General features: G+C 37.9%; 1 protein-coding gene across 1 annotated transcript in view; it reads left to right on the forward strand.

Annotated features, from left to right (window-relative positions):
* Positions 1-23,951, forward strand: part of LOC101013791 (zinc finger protein 431-like) — a 37,977-nt gene extending 14,026 nt beyond the window's left edge. Inside the window, 6 exon segments of the mRNA XM_031660331.1 lie at positions 3,137-3,263; positions 4,336-4,431; positions 19,588-20,042; positions 20,044-20,079; positions 20,081-20,526; positions 20,528-23,951. Coding sequence (XP_031516191.1) covers positions 3,137-3,263; positions 4,336-4,431; positions 19,588-20,042; positions 20,044-20,079; positions 20,081-20,526; positions 20,528-20,609 — 1,242 coding nt within the window. The 3' untranslated portion in view covers positions 20,610-23,951.
* Positions 23,952-24,171: the final 220 nt, after the last annotated feature.

Consider the following 24,171-nt stretch of genomic DNA (forward strand, 5'->3'; position numbering starts at 1 on the left):
GTTGTTTTTCTAATGCAGACTCATTCAGACATTGTTGCCTTCTGTTTCCTCTGTAAACTTTAAAGAGCCAGCAAAGAATACGAAACTTTTGGATGGAGATTGGTTTCTTCATTTGTACCAGAAATATTTGTGTTATGACAAGAATGCTGAATGTAAGAGACTCTGTGCTGTGCCTGCTTTCTCTAACTAATGCTAATAATGAACCCAGGGGTAGCAACATCAGCATTGCCAGGGCACTTGTTTGAAACACCCATTCATGGACTTTTTCCAAACCTACAGATTCACATTACATAGAGTGGGACCAAAATTCCCAAGTAATTTTGTGTTTTTTTGAGATGGAGTCTAGCTCTGTCACCCAGACTAGAGTGCAATGGCACGATCTCATCTCACTGCAACCTCCACCCCCCAGGTTTAAGTAATTCTCCTGTCTCAGCCTCCTGAGTAGCTGGGATTACAGGCATGCACCACCACACCAGCTAATTTTTTATTTTTTGTAGAGATGAGGTTTCTCCCTGTTTGTCAGGCTGGTCTTGAACTCTGGACCTCAGGTGATCCGCCTACCTCCGCGTCCCAAAGAGTTGAGATTACAGGCATAAGTCACCACTACCTATCCTATTACCAAGTAATTTTTAAGCTCATTAAAACTTGAGAGGCAGTGCTTTATCAGCCCACTCCTCTTACTAGGATTACATGGTGAAATCCTGACTCTACTAAAAATATAAAAATTAGCTGGGCGTGGTGGCATGCGCCTGTAATCCCAGCTACTTGGGAGGCTGAGGCAGAAGAATCACTTGAACCCGGGAGGCGGAGGTTGCAGTGAGCTGAGATTGCACCATTACACTTGAGCCTGGTAAGAGAGTGAAACTCCGTCTCAAAAAAAAAAATTTTTTTTTTTTGCAGAAATCTCTTTACTTATGCCCTTTCCACAGTTTCTATTTGTTGTTCTGGATGGAAGCATCCATGTTGTTTTAATGAAGGGCCTCATGTGACTCTAAGGTGAGGCCAGAATCAAGTATGAGGGCTTCAAAATAGATTCATGAGAGTGAAGTGCCACCTTTGCACTAAAGGGTGGTCACAGGGCCTGTTCTGTTTGGGTTTGGTAGGGACAGGGCAGTGTGGCGCATATTTCCATTACTGTAGCAGAATTTGCTGGTGTCTGTGGCAGGGGAGGGCACCTGTGGACAGGAAAAGAGGAACATATATTTTTATTTCCATGGAGCAACTCATTTTTTCCTGAATCTCTTCTGTTATAAAGGAGAGAAATGCATGGACTTTTTGGTCTTGGTCCTTCTGCTGTGGTTGTGAGGCTAGTGTCTCTGTGTGGAGGTGGTGCTGATGCCTTTGAGGGAATTTCCTTAAGATGCAGGTGTTACTTGTTCAGAGAATTTTATCTGAAAAGGATTTCCAGAGAAGGAGGAGAAAGAGGAATAATGGCTTCTTTTCAGCTACACATGTCTCAGATCAATAGCTGTGTCTCCTCTGCCTCCTGGAGTGCCATGTGTTTAGTACTTGCAAATCTTCTCTACTTATGTTTTTCTTCCCCAATGAGTTTGTTTCAGGTACTTTAAAAAATTCTTGTGATAGTCAAGGGTCTCTAAAAAATATTTGTTTCTGGCCAGGCATGGTGGCTCATGCCTGTAATCCCAGGATTTTGGGAGTCCAAGACAAGTGGATCACCTGAGGTTGGGAGTTCAAGACCAGCCTGACCAAGATGGATAAACCCCATCTCTACTAAAAATATAAAATGAGCCGGGCGTGGTGTCACATGCCTGTAATCCTAGCTACTAGGAGGCTGAGGCAGGAGAATCATTTGAACCTGGGAGGCAGAGGTTGTGGTGAGCCGAGATCGCACCATTGCACTTCAGCCTGGGCAATGAGAGCAAAACTCTGTCTCAAAAAAAAAAAAAGTTTCTTGTGTACCAGAGCCTTCTCTACATCATGGCCTTTTATATGCAATGCAGAATTCCTACCATGAATTTTTGATCTGCCATATTGAAAGTGTTCCTTTTATGACTGTTGAACATGGGAAGATGTGGATACTCAAGATTCCTATTGGGGGAAAGCTGGGGTCCTTAATAAAGATGGAGAACATATATGTTGTGGTTTCATCTAAACCCAGGAAGTTCTGAAAAAAGTATTAAGAGATACCTGCTCTCTAGTGTGCTAAAGAAAGACTACTTAAAATCATTATTAAAATTATGGAACGCGAGAGATATCTTGACCTTTGCATAAAACTGATTTTTTTATGATTAAATTCAGTCTAGAATTGACTTTTTGAGGGGTAATATCTCAGCAGTGATGCTATGTTCTTCTGTGTGCATCAGCACATCATAAAAATTTGTTCTAGTGTAGTTAATATTAATAATTTACTTAGTTAAAGAGCTCTCTGACTTTTTTTTCACTGTAGAGTTAATTATTTTTTTCTTTATTATTAAGTATCTTTATACAGCTAATGTGCATAAACCATCACAATTAATCTGGTTTTTTTCCTTAGGTTTTTTTTTATTTGTTTGTTTGTTGTTTTTTTGCATGTATCTGTCTTTGGAAAATGAAGACTCATCATTGTTTACAAGCCAGAAAATTTAGGAAAAACACAGTCTCTTTCACTTGCCTAATGTTTGACAAAATAGTCTTCCTCGGTTAAAAACATTAGCATTACTAGTGACCTTGTTAGAATTTTAAAAACTCAGACTTTATTCCAGACCTTCTGAAAAATATATATATAAAAAAATCTTCACAACAGGATCTCCAGTCTATTGTACACATTAAAATTTGAGAGGTACCTTCTAACTGAACTTGTTTTTTCTTGTCTGAAAAATATACACAACTCATTATGATGTAAGTATAGCACTCAGTGATGTATATGTTTGTGTTTGTGTCCTTAATTATATACTTTATCATCCAGAGAAGTATCATATATGCACTGGTGTTGTGAATCTTATGCCATTCTCCGCCCTCAGAGTAAGAGAATACATTAGAAAATATTTCTGTGTTAAAAATTATTGGATAGTTTCAGTTATTCTTATAAGTCAGAATCAGTTCTCTTTACTCTTTCATTTCACCTCAATTCAAATAATAAATTCTGCCCGTTGCCCCTTGATAAATATACGTGTGTCTGTGTGTATGTGTTTTTCAGGAGACATTGACATTTAGGGATGTGGCCATAGAATTCTCTCTGGAGGAGTGGGAATGCCTGAACCCTGCTCAGCAGAATTTATATATGAATGTGATGTTAGAGAACTACAAAAACTTGGTCTTCTTGGGTGAGGATAACTTTAATACACAATTTTTAATATACCCTAAAGGTTTTATGTCTCTATTTTGTAGAATTTTTTTGATAATTTATGCTTTGCATAAGTGAGTTTCTGATCCCAGTTTTCAAGAAAATCTTGATGATTTGTCTGTGTGGAAAAGAATTTCTTCAACATGTTTCATCTTGATCTAAACTTTCCACATTCCTGAGCTGATGTGTATCCTTCACTCTAGATTAGTGGTCATTCCAGAAATTTAGTGGCATAAACTATCATTACCTATATCTTAAAATCTATTTGCCATCACCAATTTTTGATTTAGGTAGTAAAATTAAAAACCTACAAATTTAAAATATTTTCTAAATAGTTAGAGATGTTTCTCTTTAGTTAGTATTTTCGGATTAATTTTATTTGTTTATTTATTTATTTATTTATTTTTTTGAGATGGAATCTCACCCTGTCGCCCAGGCTGGAGTGCGGTGTGATCTTGGCTCACTGCAGCCTCCACCCTGGGTTCAAGCGATTCTCCTGCCTCAGCCTCCCAAGTAGCTGGGATTACAAGTGTGCACCTCTGTGCCCAGCAAATTTTTGTATTTTTAGTAGGTATGGTGTTTCACCATGTTGGCCAGGCTGGTTTCAAACTCCTGACCTCAGGGGATCCACCCGCCTTGCCCTTCCAAATTGCTGGGATTACAGTGTGAGCCACTGTGCCTGGCCAAAACACTTTTTTGTTTTTGAGACAGAATTTTTCTCCTGTTGCCTAGACTGGAGTGCAGTGGCGCTACTAACTGCCACCTCCGCCTCCCAGGTGCAAGCAATTCTCCCTCTGAGCCTCTGGAGTAGCTGGGACTACAGGCACCCGCCACCATGCCCAGCTAATTTTGTATTTTTAGTAAAGATGAGGGTTTCACCATGTTGGACAGGTTGGTCTCAAACTTCTGACCTCAGGTGATCTGCCTGTCTCGGCCTCACTTTGGATTAATTTTCTAGAATATTCTGTCACATCCTTTTTACTGAGCACAGTACTAGGTTAGTAATTAGAGAATATAGGCAAGATTCATGTTATTTATTTTTAATAAAGCAGGTATTGCTGTCTCTAAGCAAGACCCAGTCACCTGTCTGGAGCAAGAAAAAGAGCCCTGGAATATGAAGAGACATGAGATGGTGGATGAACCCCCAGGTAGGTGAGAGTGAAAAAAAACAGATGAGAGGTCCAAAGGTTAAAAAAAAAAAAAGCATATATGCCAGTCCTTACAGTGTGATTTGGGAAGCATCTAGTTCCTGGGAGGCCTGAATATTTTCTTAAGATTTTTTCTCACATGGAGGCATTTTCTGTCTTATGCTTTTAAATTCTCTAAGAATTCTACTTTTTCTTGGGGGATCTTCCTTCAAGCATACAATGAAAGCCAAAGTTCTTGTCATAGCATTTAAAAGACTGTACAATCTGACTGCTTTTTTATTCTTTTGGAGGACACACAAATGTCTGTATAATTCTGAAAAATTCTTTGTTAAATTATTTTTTAGTTCTTTTTTTGAATTCTGTCTGAAATATGTGAGAGTAGTGATTTCTGTTCCATTAAGCGTTTCTTGTTAATATTTTTGCATATTCCATCCTGTTTGTATTACTATAGTCTTAAAATATAGTTTGAAATTATAAATTATGATGTCCCTCTGCTTTGTTCTTTTTTCTCAAGAATGCTTTGGGTATTTGAAGTTTATTACAATTTCTTGTAAATTTTAGAATTGTATTTTCTACTGTGAAGAAACGCCACTGGAATTATCATAGTTTATTAAATGTATAGATTACTTTAGATAATATGGCATTTTAACAATATTTATTCTTTCAATCCTAGACATGAAATTTTTTTTTTTTTTTTTTTTTGAGACAGAATCTCACTCTGTCACCAGACTGGAGTGCAGTGGTACAATCTTGGCTCACTGCAACCTCCTCTTCCTGTGTTCAAGTGATTCTCTTGCTTCAGCCTTCTGAGTAGCTGGTACTACAGGCTTGTGCCACCACACATAGCTAATTTTTTTTATTTTTAGTAGAGATGGGGTTTCACCATGCTATTCAGGCTGGTCCCAGACTCCTGACCTTGTGATCTGTCCACCTCGGCCTCCCAAAGTGCTGGGATTACAGGCATGAGCCACTGCACCCGGCCGACATTAAATATTTTAAAATTCATTTTTGTCTTCTCTAATTTTTTTCATTGATATCTTATATATTTCATTGTAAAGACTTTTTACCTTCTTCATTATATTTGTTCTCAGAAATGTATTTTAATGCTATTGTTCATAAGATTATTATTATTATTATTTTTTGAGACGGAGTCTTGCTCTGTCGCCCAGGCTGGAGTGCGGTGGCCGGATCTCAGCTCACTGCAAGCTCCGCCTCCCGGGTTCACGCCATTCTCCTGCCTCAGCCTCCCGAGTAGCTGGGACTACAGGCATCTGCCACATCGCCCGGCTAGTTTTTTGTTATTTTTTAGTAGAGACGGGGTTTCACCATGTTAGCCAGGATGGTCTCGATCTCCTGACCTCGTGATCCACCCGTCTCGGCCTCCCAAAGTGCTGGGATTACAGGCTTGAGCCACCGCGCCCGGCCTCATAAGATTATTTTCTTCCTCTGTTGTATCAGATAGTTTGTTTTAAGTGTATGGAACCATAACTTGTATGTTAATTTTATATTTTGTTAAGTTACTGACTGTATTTATTAGTTTAGACAAATTTTTCTTTTTTTTCTTTTTTTGAGATACAGTCTCACTGTGTTGCCTAGGCTGGAGTGCAATGGCATAATCTCAGCTCACCACAACCTCCGCATCCTAGATTCAAGGGATTTTCTTGCCTCAGCCTCCCAAGTAGTTGGGACTACAGGTGCCTGGCACCATGCCCAGCTACATTTTTTTTTTTTTTTTTTGCATTTTTAGTAAGACAGGATTTCACTATGTTGGCCGGGCTGGTCTTGAACTCCTGACCTTGTGATTTGCCCCTGTCAGCCTCCCAAAATGCTGGGATTACAGGTGTGAGCTACTGCACCTGGCTGTTTAGACAAATTTTAATGTACTGTTTGTGGTTTTTTTATATATAAGATCATATGATCCACAAACAGCAACTTTTTACTTATTTCTCTTTAATTCCAATGGCTTTTTAAAAATGTTTTTGACTAATTCTTGTGCCACACACTTTCGGTGCTACGTTAAAATAGAAACATTGACAATGGGCACAATATGGTTTTATATTGGCATCTGTGAATTTGAAGGAGCAAACAACTCCTTAGCTTTTATAAACAGGTTTCAGGAGGTAAAGATCTTTTTCTGTTGTGTCCCTAGGGTGATGGGATGCCCTCTGGGTTTGTAGTGAAGAGGGGTTGTAGTTTTGTGACAAAGCTGCTGGGTCTGCACTAGAGTCCACCTTTAGATGGCTTGTCACAAGTGCTTGGGTACTTGTAATTCCCATTTTGTTTTTGGACAGATTGTATATATTCGTTAAGACTTTGATTTGTAGGGCAGACACTAAGGCAGATTTCTGCAGTTGGCTCCATGTATAATGGCCCTTATATCAGGATGTGAATGGGTATTGCTTTCACTGAGTACCAGAGAGGATTTCTTCATTTCACTGTGTGGGTTTCTATTTAGGAAAAATTGATCATGATCTGTGGCTCAGAGAGCTGGAATTGAGTCTCTGGACTGCTTCAGGGACCACAGTAAAAACCAAGGTCCTGTCTGCAAGACTGCAAATGGGTGTCTTCCTCCAGGTCTCTGGAAGGGCAGGACCTTTCCTAGACTGTAACCAGGAGGAGTTAGGGATGGTTATAGAGTTAACTTCAGAATTCTCTGTTGGACCAAGTTGGGTGAGCCATTTCTTGATCTGTAGCCAAAACCAAGGGTCCTGTAGTTTCCCACATGAATAAGTGCCTGTCCTCTGAAAAAACACCCCTCAATCTTGGGCTTTAGCAGTGTTTCACAACTCCCTCCCTGCATCTCAAAGCTCTCTTAAAGGCACTTACTTTGGAGATAGGATCTTGTTTATCATCTAGGCTGGTCTTGAAATCCAGTCCTGCAGCAATTCTCCAACCTCAGTGTACCATGTAGCTGTCATTACAGATGTGAGCCATGATGCCTGGCTCTCTCCTGAAGGCATTTTTTGTCAGGGATGACTGAATAATTTTTTTGTTGTGGCGAGGTCAATCAAATAGAGCACCTTCTATTTTTGTATGTCACTGATGTTACTCTTTCTATACATTTTTACTTTCTATTTTCTATTTCAAACTTGTCTGTCATTTTAGATTCAGACATTTAGGACAATATGCTAGAGTTTACATGTTATGCCTGAAGTAAATTAGATAATTGGTAGGCACTCCTTATTACTAAAATGGTTACTTATAAATTTAAGTTTGCTGCAGGTAAAAAGGATTTAAAGGATTTTCACCCACTTTCTTCAGCATATATCTAAATGATAACATAATTTCCTTCTTTCTTTCTTTTCTTTCTTCCTTTCCTTTTCTTCTCCTTTTCTTTTTCTTTTCTTTTCTTTTCTTTATCTCAGTCTGTCACCCAGGCTAGAGTGCAGTGGCATGATCTAGGCTCACTGCAACCTCCACCTCCCAGGTTCAGGCTATTCTCCTGCCTCAGCCTCCTGAATAGGTGGGACTACAGGCATGTGCCACCACACTTAGCTAGTTTTTTGTATTTTTAGTAGAGATGGGGTTTCACCATATTGGCCAGGCTGGTCTCGAACTCCTGACCTTGTGATCCACCTGCCTCAGCCTCCCAAAATGCTGGGATTACAGGCGTGAGCCATTGTGCCCGGCCCAACATAATTTATTTCTAAATATGTTTTACACATCAGAGGCTCTAACCCTATTTTGCAAAATATAAGTTTTAATTTAGCAGTGTAATGATATTCTTTGCTTCTAAAGTTGGATTACAGTAGTTTCAATTTTGTGTAAGAATAGCATATATTTAAAACATAAAATGTGTCACATTTTTAACATGCTTTTTTTTTAAAAGTTTCTTGTTAGACTATTCTATTTATAATTATACTGCATATTCTGTGAAATTTTACTGCCACACAGTGCATGCCAGTGATTCAAAATACCTGCCTTCCCTGAGTACACAGTCAACTATTGTAGTTATCCAGACAATTCTTTTTTAATGGCACATTAATGTTGCATACCAGATTTTATGAGTAAACATGTCTCTTATTACACAGTTTCTTACTAGTATTTTTTCAGTGTATATTTCTTAACATCAGCTTGTTGTGTTTTTTAGTTTTTCTTATAATTTTAATCAATTTGCAATTCTGTTTGTATACTTTAAGTCAATGTGAGGTTTAATTAAGAGATAAGTCAGCCATACATCTATCATGATCAGATTATATATGTGTGTGTTTTATCTATAAATATGACCTCATTATTGGTTATGACTTATCGTATATATTCTTTCTTAGCCGATTTTCAGTGACAGTTTTATCTTGTCTGAGTAGTCATGAAAATATTTTCTTTATGTCTTATTCTCACCATGTGTCTAATGATGAATATATGTGTGTATATATATGTGTGTATATATATATAAATTTTTTTTTTTTTTTTTTTTTTGAGACGGAGTCTCACTCTTTCACTCAGGCTGGTGTGCAGTGGCATAATCTCGGCTCACTGCAACCTCTGCCTCTTGGGTTCAAGTGATTCTCCTTCCTCAGCGTCCCAAGCAGCTGGGACTACAGTTGTCTGCCACCACGCCCGGCTAATTTTTTGTATTTTTAGTAGAGATGGGGTTTCACCATGTTAGCCAGGATAGTCTCAATCTCCTGACCTCGTGATCCACCCGCCTTGGCCTCCCAAAGTGCTGGGATTACAGGCATGAGCCACCGCATATATATTTTCTTTGTGTGAGAAAGACACTTTTGTGATTTGAAGGTAATTTTTGAGAAGATTTATAATTCTGTATTTGTTTGTGTTTTTCCTTTAGAAAAATTAATTGTTGTAAAAACACATAACAGGCTGGTCACGGTGGCTCACGCCTGTCATCCCAGCACTTTGGGAGGCCGAGGCAGGCAGATACTTGAGGTCAGGAGCTCCAGAGCAGCCTGGCCAACGTGGTGAAACCCTGTCTCTACTAAAAATACAAAATTAGCCAGACATGGTGGCATATGCCTGTAATTTGACCTACACAGGAGACTGAGGCAGGAGAGTTATTAAACCCAGTAGGCAGAGGTTGCAGTGAGCCAAGATCATGCCACCGCACTCCAGCCTGGGTGAGAGAGCGAGATTCTGTCTCAAAAAAAAACAAATAAATAAGAAAAAACAAACAAAACAGATAACATAAAATTCAGCATCTTACATCTATTTAAGTGCGCATTCCAGACATGGTGGGGGCTCACATCTGTAATCCCTGGATTTTGGGAGGCCAACACAGGACTATCATTTCAGCCCCAAAGTTTGAGACCAGCCTGGGCAACATATAGAGATTTCCTCTCTACAAAATTTTTAAAAAATATCCAGGCATAGTGTTGTGTACCTATGGACCTAGCTATTTGGGAGATTTAGGGAGGATTAGTTGAGCCTAGGAGTTTGAGGCTGAAGTGAGACAAAATTGTGCCACTGCACTTTAGCTTGGGTGACAGAGTGGACCCTGTCTCAAAAAGAAGCTGTATGTTTCAGGGATGTTAAGTACATTCACACTGTTATGCAAAAGACTTCTAGAAATTTTACATGTTGTGAAACTAACACCCAATATCCATTTAAGTAACAAGAACCCATTTTACCCTCTCCCCAGCCCATGACAACCACCCTTCCACTTTCTGTTTTTATGATTGTGACTAAAGATATCTCATATAAGTGGAATTGTATTCATCATTTTGTTTCTAGCTTATTTCAAGTGACATAATATTTTCAAAGTTTATCTTAAAATGTGACAAGATTTCTCTGATAATTGATTTAATTATAATATTTGATAATCTTTGATTTCTGTGATAATATTTCATTGAATGTTTATGTTACATTTTTGATGTGTTTATAAATTAAGAGACACCTGGGTTGCTTCTGCCTTTTGGCTTTTGTGAATACGGGTACAATAAACATGGATGTTCAAATATGTCCCGGTTCCTGTGTTGGATATTTTGGATATAGATTGATAAGCGTGGGATTGCTGTATTTGATAATTCCATTGTTAATTATTTAAGAAGCATTTATAACATTTTAAAATAATGGCTGCTTCCTTATTTTCTACCAACAATCAATATAGGCTTTATTTTCATTGCATCATCAACAGATTTGGTGTTTTAAAAAACATGTATATTTTCAAACATATACTGTAGTGGCCATTGTAATGAGATTTTATTTATTTATTATTTTTTATTTTTTGAGAGGGAGCATTGCTGTTGTCATCCAGGCCTGCTGTTGACACCCAGGCAATGGTGTGATGGCTCACTGCAACCTCTGCCTCCCGGGTTCCATCAATTCTCCTGCCTCCGCCTCCTGAGTAGCTGAGGTTACAGGTGCCTGCCACCATGCCAGGCTAATTTTTATATTTTTAGTAGAGATGGGGGTTTCACCATGTTGGCCAGGCTAGTCTTGAACTCCTGACCTCAGGTGATCCATCTACCTTGACCTGCCAAGGTGCTGGGATTACATGCGTGAGCCACTATGCCTGGCCTCAGTTTTATTTTTATGCGTTTCTCTACAAATCATTAATTTTGCTTTTCTTTTCAAATGGTTTTTCCCATTTGGGTATCTTTTTTGATGAAAATTTAGTTCAATTTTTTTTTCTTTTTTTTTTTCTTTTTTTTTTGGTGGGGGTGAGTCTCACTCTCTCACCAAGGCTGGAGTGTAATGGCACAATCTCAGCTCACTGCAACCTCTGCCTCCTGGGTTCAAACGATTCTCCTGCCTCAGCCTCCTGAGTAACTGGGATTACAGGTGCCAAAGTTACTCTTTGTCTTCCACCATGATTGTAAGTTTCCTGAGATCCTCACCAGAAGCAGATGCTGCTACATCCTTCTTGTACAGTCTGCTGAACTGTGAGCCAAATAAACCTTCTTTCTTTATAAGTTACACACTCAGGTATTCCTCTATATGCAAAATAGTTAATATAGTCTATAATGTCTATTTTCTGTTTTCTTACTGATATTTTATCTGAATTTTCTATTTATTGTTGCAAATGAGGTCTTGATCTCCACAATTATGTTGCTATGTATTTCTTCGTTCACCTTTGTCAAAGTTTGCTTTATATATTTTCGAGCCCTTATGTCATATATATGTATACATATAAATAGATATGATAGTTACAGATTCCTGGTAAATTGACAAATTTGACCGTTATATAATATCGTGTTTGTCCTATGCTATTATATACAAGCATATGTCCTATGCTGTTATATACAAGCATATTATATACAATATAATTATTACCACCTCACCCAATTGTGGTTACTATTTGCATGGAATATAGATTTTTTTCAATTCTGTTACTTTCAACCTATTTGACTCAATGCTAAAATACATCTCTTATAGACAGCAAATTGTGTACTTTTTAACTTAAGCTATTAAGGCATCTTATTTCTTTTTCTTTTCATAAAAGAAAAATTTAATTTAATTTTTATTTTTTTGAGATGGCATCTCTCTCTGTCGCCCAGGCTGGAGAGCCATGGTCTCTGCTTACTGCAACCTCCACCTCCTGGATTCAAGTGATATTCCTGCCTCAGCCTCCCAAGTAGCTGGGACTACAGGCGTCATGGCTAATTTTTGTATTTTTAGTAGAGACAGGGTTTCACCATGTTGGTCAGGCTGGTCCCAATCTGACCTTGTGATCTGCCCGCCTCGGCCTCCCAAAGTGCTGGGATTACAGGCATGAGCCACTGCGCGGCCAAAGTATTTATTTTTGAGATACAGTCTCACGCTGTCATCCAGGCTGGTTTGCAGTGGCATGCTCATGACTCACTGCAATCTCAGCCTCCCAAACTCAGATGATCTCATTTCAGTTTCTTGAGTAGCTGGTTTGCAAATGTGTGCCATCCCAAACCCAGATAGTTTTTTGTACTTTTTTCTGTAGAGACGGTTTTTTGCCATGTTGTCTAGGTTGGTCTCAAAGTCTTGAGTTAAAGTTCCCTCGGCCTCCCAACATTCTGAGATTACATTATTTTTATTAAGTAATTTAACTAATTTATTTTTAAAATGATTGCTTAAAGATATAAAGTTACTATTACCAGTTTTATTGTTGTTCTTTTTTTAAATTAAATTAAATTTTATGTTCCAGGATACATGTGCAGGATGCGCAGGTTTGTTACATAAGTAAACGTGTACTGTGGTGGTTTGCTGCACCTATTAACCCCTCACCTCGGTGTTAAGCCCTGCATGCATTAGCTATTTATCCTGATGCTCTCCCTCCCCGTGACAGACCCCAGTGTGTGTTGTTTCCATCCATATGTCCATGTGTTCTTATTGTTCAACTCCCACTTATAAGTGAGAAAATGTGGTGTTTAGTTTTTTGTTCTTGTGTTAGTTTGCTGAAAATAATGGCTTCCAGCTCCATCTCTGTCTTTGCAAAGTACGTGATCTTGTTCCTTTTAACGGCTGCATAGTGGTCTATGGTGCATATGTACCACATTTTATTTATCCAGTCTGTTATAGACGGGCATTTGGGTTGATGCCATGTCTTTGCTATTGTGAATGTTGCTGCAATGAAGATACACATCCGTGTATCTTCATAATAGAATGATTTATATTCCTTTGAGCATATACCCAGTAATGGGATTGGTGGGTCCAATAATGTATGTGGTTCTAGGTCTTTGAGGAATCGCCATTCTGGCTTTCACAATGGTTGAACTAATTTACATTCCCACCAAAAGCGTAAAAGCATTTCTATTTCTCCATAACTTCCCCACCGTCTGTTTTTTGACTTTTTAATAATCACCATTCTGACTGGTGTGAGACGATACCTTATTGTGGTTTCGATTTCCATTTCCTTACTGATCACTGATGTTGAGCTCCACATAAATGTCTTCTTTTGAGAAGTGCTGCTGCTTGTTCTTTGCTCACTTTTTTTTTTTTTTTTGAGACCGAGTTTTGCTCTTGTTGCCCAGGCTGGAATGCAATGGCGCAAACTCAGCTCACTGCAACCTCTGCCTCCCAGGATCAAGTGATTCTCCTGCCTCAGCCTCCCAAGTAGCTGGCATTACAGGCGTGTGCCGCCTTGCCTGGCTAATTTTTTGTATTTTTAGTAGAGGTGGAGTTTCTCCATGTTGGTCAGGGCTGTTCTTAAACTCCTAGTCTCAGGTGATCCGCCCACCTCGACCTCCCAAAGTGCTGGGATTATAGCCATGAGCCACTGTGCCCGGCCTTTGTTTACTTTTTAATGGGGTTAATTCTTGTAAATTTGTTTAAGTTCTTTGTAGACTCTGGATATTAACCTTAGTCAGATGAATAAATTGCAAAAATGTTCTCCCATTCTGTAGATTGTCTGTTCAGTCTGATGATAATTTTCTTTTCTTTTCTCTTTTCCAGACAGAGTCCTGCTCTGTCACCCAGGCTGCGGTGCAGTGGTGTGGTCTTGGCTCACTGCAACCTCCTGGGTTCAAGCAATTCTCTGCCTCAGCTACTAGAGTAGCTGGGATTACAGGCGCCTGCCACCATGCCTGGCTAATTTTTGTATTTTTAGTAGAAATGGGGTTCCACCATCTTGGCCAGGCTGGTCTTGAACTCCTGACCCCATCCTCATCCAACCCCTTCAGCCTCCCAAAGCGCTGGGATTACAGGCGTGAGCCACCACACCTGGTGATAATTTCTTTTGCTGTGCAGTAGCTGTTTAGTTTCATTAGATCCCATTTGTCAATGTTTGCTTTTGGTGCAATTGCTTTTGACGTTTTCATCGTGAAATCTGCCCATGCCTATGTCCTGAATGGTATTGCCTAGATTTTCTTCAAGGGTTCTTGTAGTTTTGGGTTTCACATTTAAGTCTTTAATTCATCTTGAGTTAATTTTTGTATAGGCGTAAGAAAGGGGTCCAATTTCAATTTTCTGCATATGGCTAGCCAGTTCTCCCAGCGCCATTTATTAAAAGGGAATGCTTTTCCATTGCTTGTTTTTGTCAGGGTTTTCAAAGATCAGATGGTTGTAGATATGTAGTGTTATTTCTGAGTTCTCTCTTCTATTCCACTGGTCTATATGTATGTTTTTATAACAGTACCAGGCAGCTTTGGTTACTACAGCTTTGTAGTATAGTTTGAAGTTGGATACCATGATGCCTCCAGCCTTGTTCTTTTTGCTTAGAATTCTCTTGGCTAGGCCAGGTGCAGTGGCTCATGCCTGTAATCCCAGCATTTTGGGAGGCCAAGGCAGGTGGATCGCTTGAGGTCAGGAGTTCAAGAGAAGCCTGGCCAACATGGTGAAACCTTGCCTCTACTAAAAATACAAAAAATTAGCCAGGCATGGTGGCATATTCCTGTAATCCCAGCTACTTGGGAGGCTGAGGCAGGAGCATTGCTTGAACCCGGGAGGCAGAGGTTGCAGTGAGCTGAGATCATGCCACTGCACTCCTGCCTGGGTGACAGAGTGAGACTCTGTCTCAAAAAAAGAAAAGAAAAGAATTATCTTGGCTATATGGGGTCTTTTGGGTTTTCATATGAGTTTAAAATTGCTTTTTTCTAATTCTGTGAAGAATGTCAGTGGTAGTTTAGTCAGAATAGCATGGAATCTATAAATTACTTTGAGCAGTATGGGCATTTTTACAATATTGATTCTTTCTGTCTTTTTTATTTGTTTGTGTCCTCTCTGATTTTCTTTTTTTTTTTTTTTTTTTTTTTGAAGCCGAGGAGTCCTGCTCTGCCGCCAGGCTGGAGTCACGATGGCGGGATCTCAGCTCACTACAAGCTCCGCCTCGGGTTCATGCCATTCTCCTGCCTCAGCCTCGAGTAGTTGGGACTACAGGTGCCCGCCACCGCGCCCGGCTACTTTTTTGTATTTTTTAGTAGAGACGGGGTTTCACCGTGTTAGCCAGGATGGTCTCGATCTCCTGACCTCGTGATCCGCCCGTCTCGGCCTCCCAAAGTGCTGGGATTATAGGCTTGAGTTTGTAGTTCTCCTTGAAGAGGTCCTTCACTTCCCTTGTTAGATTTATTCCTTGGTACTTTGTTATCTTTGTAGCAATTGTGAATGGGAGTTTATTCATGATTTGGTTCTCTGCTTGTTTATTGTTGGTGTATTGAAATGCTTGTGATTTTTGCACATTAATTTTGTATCCTGAGACTTTGCTGAAGTTGCGTATAAGATGAAGAAGCTTTTGGGCTGAGACATTGGGGCTTTCTAGATCTAGGATCAAGTCGTCTACAGACAGACAGTTTGACTTCCTGTTTGAATATCACTTATTTATTTCTCTTGCCTGATTTCCCTGGTCAGAAATTGTAATACTATGTTAAATAAGAGTGGTGGGAGAGGGCATCATTTTCTAGTGCCAGTTTTCAAGGGGAATGCTTCCAGCTTTTGCCCTTTGGTATTGGCTATGGGTTTGTCATAGATAACTCTTATTATTTTGATATATGTTTCGTGAATACCTTGTTTATTGAGAGTTTTTAACATGTTGGGATGTTAAATTTGATCGAAGGCCTTTTCTACATTTTTGAGATAATCATGTAGTTTTTGTCTTTAGATCTGTTTATGTGATGAATTACATCGATTTTTGTATGTTGAACCAGCTTTCCATCCTGGAAATAAAGCTGACTTGAATTACATCAATTTTTGTATGTTCAACCAGCCTTGCATCCCAGGAATAAAGCTTTTTAACGTGCTGCTGGATTCACTTTGCCAGTATTTTATTGAGAATTTTTGCATTGATGTTTATCAGGAATATTGGCTTGAAGGTTTTTGTGTGTATGTGTGTGTGTGTTGTTGTTGTTTTATTTTGTTATATCTCTGCCATGCTGGCCTCATAGAATGAGTTAAGGAGAGACCCCTTCTTTTCCATCATTTGGAATAGTTTCAGAAGAAATGGTACCAGATCCTCTTTGTGCCTCTGGTAGAATTCAGCTATAAATTTATCTGATCCTGGACTTTTTTGGTTAGTAGGTTATTTGTTACTGCCTCAATTTCAGAACTTGTTATTGGTCTATGCAGGGATTCAGCTGCTTCTGGTTCAGTCTTGAAAGAATAGATGTGTCCAGGAATTCTTCCATTTCTTCTCAATTTTCCAGTTTATGTGCACAGAGGTGTTTATAGTATTTTCTGAACATTGTTTTTATTTCTGTGGGGTCAATGATGAGATCCCCTTTATCACTTTTATTGTCTATTACATTCTTCTCTCTTTTTTTCTCTATTAGTCTAGCTAGCAGTCTATTTTATTTATTTTATCAAACAAAAACAAAAACAACAAAAAAAACCAGCTCCTGGATTCATTGAGTTTTTTGAAGGGTTTTTTGGGTCTCAGTGTCATTCACTTCCAGTCTGAATCTGGTTATTTCTTGTCTGCTGCTAGCTTTAAGTTTTGTTTGCTCTTGGTTTTCTCATTCTTTTAGTTATGATGTTAGGGTGTCCATTTAAGATCTAGCTTTTTGATGTGAGTATTTAGTGCTATAAATTTCCCTCTTACATTGCTTTAGCTGTGTTCTAGAAATTCTGGTACATTGTCTCTTCATTCTCATTGTTTTCAAATACTTTCTTGATTTCTGATTTAGTTGTATTATTTATCCAGAAATAAAGAGGAGCAAGTTGTTCATTCAGGAAATTCATTCAGGAGTAGGTTGTTCGGTTTTGATGTAGCTGTGTGGTTTTGAGTAGCTGGGATTACAGGCGCCCGCCACCACACCCAGGTAATTTTTTGTATTTTTAGTAGAGATGGAGTTTCACTATGTTGGCCAGGCTGGTCCCAAACTGTGTCGTGACTCTTTATCCAGCTTGCCCTTCTGTGTCTTTGAATTGAAATATTCAGCCTATTGCATTTAAGGTTAATATTGTTATGTGTGATTTTGATTCTGTCCAAGTGGTGCTGCTTATTTTGCAGAGTTGTTGATGTAGTTGTTTTATAGCGTAATTGATCTTTGTACTTCATTGTGATTTTGCAATGACTGGTAATGGTTTTTTCTCCTTAACCTTTCAGGAGCTCTAGCAAGGCAGGCCTGGTAGTGATGTGTTCCCTTAGCATTTGCTTGTCTCAAAAGAATTTTATTTTTCTCCACTTATGAAGACTTACTACTGTTATTTTATTGTTTTATTTGCTTCTTGTATCTTTGTTCCTCATTTTCTCTTTTTCTGTCTTTGTGTCTTTGTTATACTTGTCTTGATATGCTTTTATTTCTTTCCCATTTGTTTTATTTATCTATGCAAATATATTCTTGGGGTTACCTTGGGGATTACATAAAACCTCTAAAAGGTACAACAATGTATTTTAATCTGGTAAAAAATGAACTTCAGGCCGGGTGTGGTGGCTCACACATATATTCCCAGCACTTTGGGAGGTTGAGGCGGGTGGATCACAAGGTCAAGGGATCGAGACCATCCTGGCCAACAAGATGAAACCCCATCTCTACTAAAAATACAAAAATTAGCTGGGCATGGTGGTGCACACCTGTAGTCCCAGCTACTTGGGAGGCTGAGGCAGGAAAATCACTTGAACTCAGGAGGTGGAGGTTGCTGTGAGCTAAGATTGCACCACTGCACTCCAGCCTGGTGACAGAATGAGACTCCATATCAAAAGAAAAAAAAAAAAGAAAGAACTTCAGTTGCATTGAAAATTTTTTTCTCATATCTGCCTTCAAATTTGTCATTGATGTTGCCAATTATATATTTTATGTTGTATATTCACTAACAAATGTTTATAATGATTTCTATGCTTTTTACCTTTCAAATTTTAGAGAATAATTAATATTTTTGCACTATTATTATAATGCTAAGAACTTCCATTTTTGTGTATGTGCATTTTTTCCCAGAGAATAATGTATTTTATATGATGTTGTGTTGTTTTGTTGAATTATGTTATTTTCAGTAGTAGCAACGGTTATCAGCACCTTTTATATGTAAGGCATATGAAGAGCCAATATACTTTTTCAGTATTTGGTTATTTTTGAAGGTTTTTTTCTTTCTACTTGGCAGGACAGATATGCTGATGGTATTATTCTAACTTGATAGCTATTTTTTTCAGGACTTTGACTATATCACACAGTTTCCTTCTGGCCTGCAAAGTTTTTTTGACAGTTTACCAGCTATCTCATAAGACTATACTAGTAAATGACATGTCGTTTTCATCTTGCAGATCCATTCTCTTCTTCGAAATTGTGCTTATATATGTGTTTGTTATAAATATCTTTGTGTGTATCCTAGTGTGTTTGTTGAGCTTCATTTTGATATTATTTTTTCTTTCCAAATTTTTTATATTTTCCTTTATAATTTCTGTTTTTTGGGGTATTTTAAATATTTTTGTTCTTATCCTCATTTTTTTCTGATTTTCTGTAGTTCTGTGTTCCTATTTTACTCATTGAGTATTCAATTTATTTTCAATTTTAAAAATTAATATATACATCTTTTTATGGTTTCTTTCTGAAAATCTTATAATTTTGATGGAAGGATTTTGCCCTATTTTGTATTCATTGTAATCTTTGATTAATATTTGAACATTAAATAAAGCTACCTGTCACATTGTTTATAATGTAGCTTTGTCCTGGCGTAGTCTGAAAACAATTATCTTGGTTTGAGGTCCTGTGAGACTCTCAAACATGTTCTTAGAGTGTGTCTTGTCTAAATTTTTGTGTTTATTTTTTAGTTAAAGGAGTTTATTTCTGTTTCATCTTCATCAGCAATCATTTGCTATATCTGTTCCCTGTCTGTGGTACTGCAGTCTTTCTGCTGCTGTAACATTTACCTTTGGTTTCAGCAGACCCAAACTAATTCCAAAATATACCACCATTTCTTTCAGCACTTTATGTTATGGGAGACCAGTTTCTGGAAAGGCCCCTAGAAGCAAGTAATATAGATGTATGTGCCAGTATTTTACTTGTTTATTAAAAAAGAAATGAAAAGTTAGCTTCTACTTAGAAAGGCACTATGTAATATTGTTGAGTAGGAAGAACTGTGTTGGGTAAATGCCACAGACTTTTCTTTTTCTTCTGTGTCTTTGCATTCCTGTGTACTCACCTGTGTACTCACCTGGGGAAATTTACACACTTATTTTAAGTTGTCCTCAAATGTATTTTGGTCAGTATGTTTTTATTACATTTATATGTCTATGAAGGATTTAGGGCCTGTGGTATTTTATTATGGCATCTTGCTTATGTAGTTTGTATAATATAGGTTAGATTTGTAAAGTATGTTTATCAGAGTGTAGTAAGTTGAATAATTTGTTGTTTTTATTTCTTTCAGCTATGTGTTCTTATTTTACCAAAGACCTTTGGCCAGAGCAAGACATAAAAGATTCTTTTCAACAAGTAATACTGAGAAGATATGGAAAATGTGAACATGAGAATTTACAGTTAAGAAAAGGCTCCACAAGTGTAGATGAGTATAAGGTGTACAAAGAAGGTTATAATGAACTAAACCAGTGTTTGACAACTACCCAGAGCAAAATATTTCCATGTGATAAATATGTGAAAGTCTTTCATAAATTTTTAAATGCAAATAGACATAAGACAAGACATACTGGAAAGAAACCTTTCAAATGTAAAAAATGTGGCAAATCATTTTGCATGCTTTTACACCTAAGTCAACATAAAAGAATTCATATTAGAGAGAATTCTTACCAATGTGAGGAATGTGGCAAAGCCTTTAAATGGTTCTCAACCCTTACTAGACACAAGAGAATTCATACTGGAGAGAAACCCTTACAAATGTGAAGAATGTGGCAAAGCTTTTAATGCAGTCCTCAACCCTTACTACACATAAGATAATTCATACTGGAGAGAAACCCTACAAATGTGAAGAATGTGGCAAAGCCTTCAACCGGTCCTCACACCTTACTACACATAAGATAATTCATACTGGAGAGAAACCTTACAAATGTGAAGAATGTGGCAAAGCTTTTAGCCAATCGTCAATCCTTACTACACATAAGAGAATTCACACTGGAGAGAAACCCTACAAATGTGAAGAATGTGGCAAAGCTTTTAACCGATCCTCAAATCTTACTAAACATAAGATAATTCATACAGGAGAGAAATCTTATAAATGTGAAGAATGTGGTAAAGCCTTTAACCAATCCTCAACTCTTACTAAACATAGGAAAATTCATACTAGAAAGAAACCCTACAACTGTGAAGAATGTGGCAATGCATTTAACCAGTCCTCAAACCTTATTAAACAAAATAATTCATACTGGAGAGAAACTCTACAAATGTGAAGAATGTGGTAAAGCCTTTAAGCAGTCCTCAACTCTTACTAAGCATTAAAAATTGGCCGGTGCAGTGGCTCATGCCTGTAATCCCAGCATTTTGGGAGGCTGAGGCGGGCGGATCACGAGGTCAAGAGATCGAGACCATCCTAGCCAACATGGTGAAACCCTGTCTCTACTAAAAATACAAAAATTATCTGGGTGTGGTGGCGCGTGTCTGTATTCCCATCTGCTTGGGAGGCTGAGGCAGGAGAATCACTTGAACCTGGGAGGCGGAGGTTGCAGTGAGCCAAGATTGCATCACTGCACTCCAGTTTGACAACAGAGTAAGACTTCGTCTCAAAAAAAATTTATACTGTACAGAAACCCCACAAGTATGAAAAACGGCAAAGCCTTTAAGAAGCCCTCAATTCTTAACAGACATAAGATAATTATACTGGAGAGAAACTACAAATCAGAAAAATGTGACTACTTTTGACAATGCTTCAAACTTTTCTAACCATAAAAAAAATTATACTGGTGAGAAATCCTAGAAATCTGAAGAGTGAGACAAAGCCTTTAAATGGTTGTCACACTTGATTGTAGGTAAGATAATTCATACTGGAGAAAATGCCTACATGTGTGAACAATGTGGCAAAACTTTTAACCAATGCTCACACTTTATTGCCAGGAAAGCATTTAAACTTGAGATAAATTATACAAATGTAAAGACTATGAAAAAACCATTAATAGCTGCTCACATTTTACTCAACACCAGAGAGTTCATGCTTAATAAAAGCATTATAAGTGCAATTACTGTCAAAAGATCTTTCAGAAAATATAAGCTTTTATAGTGAAGAGTATTTATTTTGAAGTTGAACATTACAAATATAAAGAGGATTGTAGTGCCTTTACTTGTATCACAGATCTTATTGTAGACATTTTCTTCTAGAGGAAAACTCTGAAGCAGTTGATCAAACTTTGTTCAACATCAGGGAATTTATATTGAAAAATTGTGCAAGTATAATAAATTTGGAAAAACAGTTTTTCAAAAACTACAGCTTGGAAATCAACAGAGTTATACTAGAACATATTTTTCCAGATGCAATAAAAGTAAAATATTTAATTCATAATTAAGTCTATGGAAATATCAGAGAATTTGTGGTAGAAATATATAAGGTACTGACACTTCAGATATACTAAATCAGAGTGCTGAGTATAGAAAATCTAAAACTAAAGTTGGTAGAAAAATTATTTGTATAGAACTTTAAGAGGATCAGAAGGTTTTTTGCAGAGTTATAACTACATTCAAAGTATACTTTTATTTCTTGAAAAATATTCACAGTTTTTGAAAAGTGAATAATGTCATCATTCAACTCTGAAATTATTTCCTGCTGTGTCTTCATTCCTGTTGGATTACATGTGAAAGCATGGGATTAATTGTTACTGCATCAAAGATAAGAGAGATTCTTTTGTCTGTTTGTTTGTTTTTTGAGACTGAGTTTCACTCTTTCACCCAGGCTAGAGTGCATTGGCACGATCTCGGCTCACTACAACCTCTGCCTTCTGGTTTCAAGCGACTCTCCTGCCTCAGCATCCCGAGTAGCTGGGATAACAGGTACCCACCACCAAGCCCGGCTAATTTTTGTATTTTTAGTAGAGATGGGGTTTCACCGTGTTGGCCAAGCTGGTCTTGAACTCCTGACCTCAGGTGATCCACCCACCTTGGCCTCCCAAAGTGCTGGGATTACAGGCTTGAGCCACCATGCCCAGCCTATGGCATATTTTAATAGAGGAATACAACATATAATAATAACAGGGTTAAGTGAGGCATCCATCATCTGTAGCATTTCTCCTTTGTTTTACAAACAATCCAATTCTACACTTTTTTAAAATTGTAAAATGTACGATTAAATTTTTATTTACCACAGGGTTATTTTTATGGTCATAATAAAAATTATAAAGTATAAATTAAATTCATTTCTAAATTCTTAATAAATATTTTCTCATGCCAGATGTGGTGGCTCACGTCTGTAATCCCAGCACTTTGACAGGCTGAGCGAGGGGGTGGATCTCGAGGTCAGGAGTTCGAGACCAGCCTGACCAATATGGAGAAACCCCGTTCTAAAAATATAAAAATTAGCCAGGCGTGGTGGCATGTGCCTGTAATCCCAGCTACTCAAGAGGTTGAGGCAGGAGAATCACTTGAACCTGGGAGGTGGAGGTTGCAATGAGCCAAGATCACCCTACTACACTCCAGCCTGGGTAACAGAGCGAGGCTCTATCTCAAAAAATAAATATTTTTTCAAATTTTCTATATATTTTTCTTTGAAAATGTGGCCTGTCTGCCTGCCAACATATACAGACTTTTAGTTTTGATTCTCATAGAGTTAAATGCATATTAGTCTAAAGACAAACCTTAGGTGTAAGAAAATTATGGAATTAAGTGCGTGTGTGTGCATATGAGTTTGTACATGTTTTCAGAAGAAAACCATGTGGGAACAAAAATCATTTTAATATGGTGACTACTATAAAACTAAAAACCTAAATGCTGAAAGGAAATATATACTTTTTAGTTTGTATTGAATTTATTACGGTACTGTCTATGACTTACAGTTCTGAATCTTCCCAAATTCTCTGTATATACTTGCCTGATACTCATGCTAGACCCATTTTTTTTTTGTTTCTTCCATTTTTTTGTTTTATATTTTATGAAGTATTGATTATGTGAGCTGGTCTGCGATTATAAGAGTTTTTATGAAATTTAGTGCACACAAAATAATTTTTAGATGTAATTCCAAAAGTAGTATATTACGTTACATTTTATTTAATTAGAACACTCCATTTTGTTATTTTAAGAGGAGAACAATATATGGATTTTCTTTAGTGATTGTTCCTTTTACTTTTTATAATTGACATAAGTATATTTATTGAGTCAATTTGTTCAGCTAAGTACTAGGGAGGCTTCATAAGTCATGAGGATGTTTTTATATATAAAGGTAGCAAACATATTACAGTAGTTGCTATGTAATAGATTATCCATAATCATAAATATTCCTGCTGAAGCTAGTTTATAACTTCAAGTCAAAGATGAAAAATATCAATGGTGAAGATTGATTCTTCATATGGAGAGGACATTTTTTTCCATGTAAAACTGAATCTTGCTGAATTTAAAGAGAAATTCTGGCTGAGGCAGATGAATCACCTGAGGTCAGGAGTTTGAGACCAGCCTGATGAATATGGTGAAACCCAGTCTTTACTAACACTGCAAAAATAGCCAGACATAGTGGTGGGTACCTGTAATTCCAGCTACTCAGGAGGCTGAGGCAGGAGAATTGCTTGAACCCGGGAGGTGAAGATTACACTAAGCTGAGATTGTGCCATTGCACTACAGCCTGGGCGACAGTGCGAGACTCTATATCAAAAAAAAAAAAAAACAGGCCAGGTATGGTGGCTCACACCTGTAATCCCAGCACTTTGGGAGGCCAAGGTGGGTGAATCACTTGAGGTCGAGAGTTTGAGACCAGCCTGACCAACATGGTGAAACCCTGTGTCTGCTAAAAATACAAATTTAGCCACGTGTGGTGACGCATGCCTGTGATCCCAGCTACTCGGAAGGCTGAGGCAGCAGAATCGCTTGA

The sequence above is a fragment of the Papio anubis genome, chromosome 20, assembly GCF_008728515.1.
Source record: "Papio anubis isolate 15944 chromosome 20, Panubis1.0, whole genome shotgun sequence".
NCBI classification, from domain to species: domain Eukaryota; kingdom Metazoa; phylum Chordata; class Mammalia; order Primates; family Cercopithecidae; genus Papio; species Papio anubis.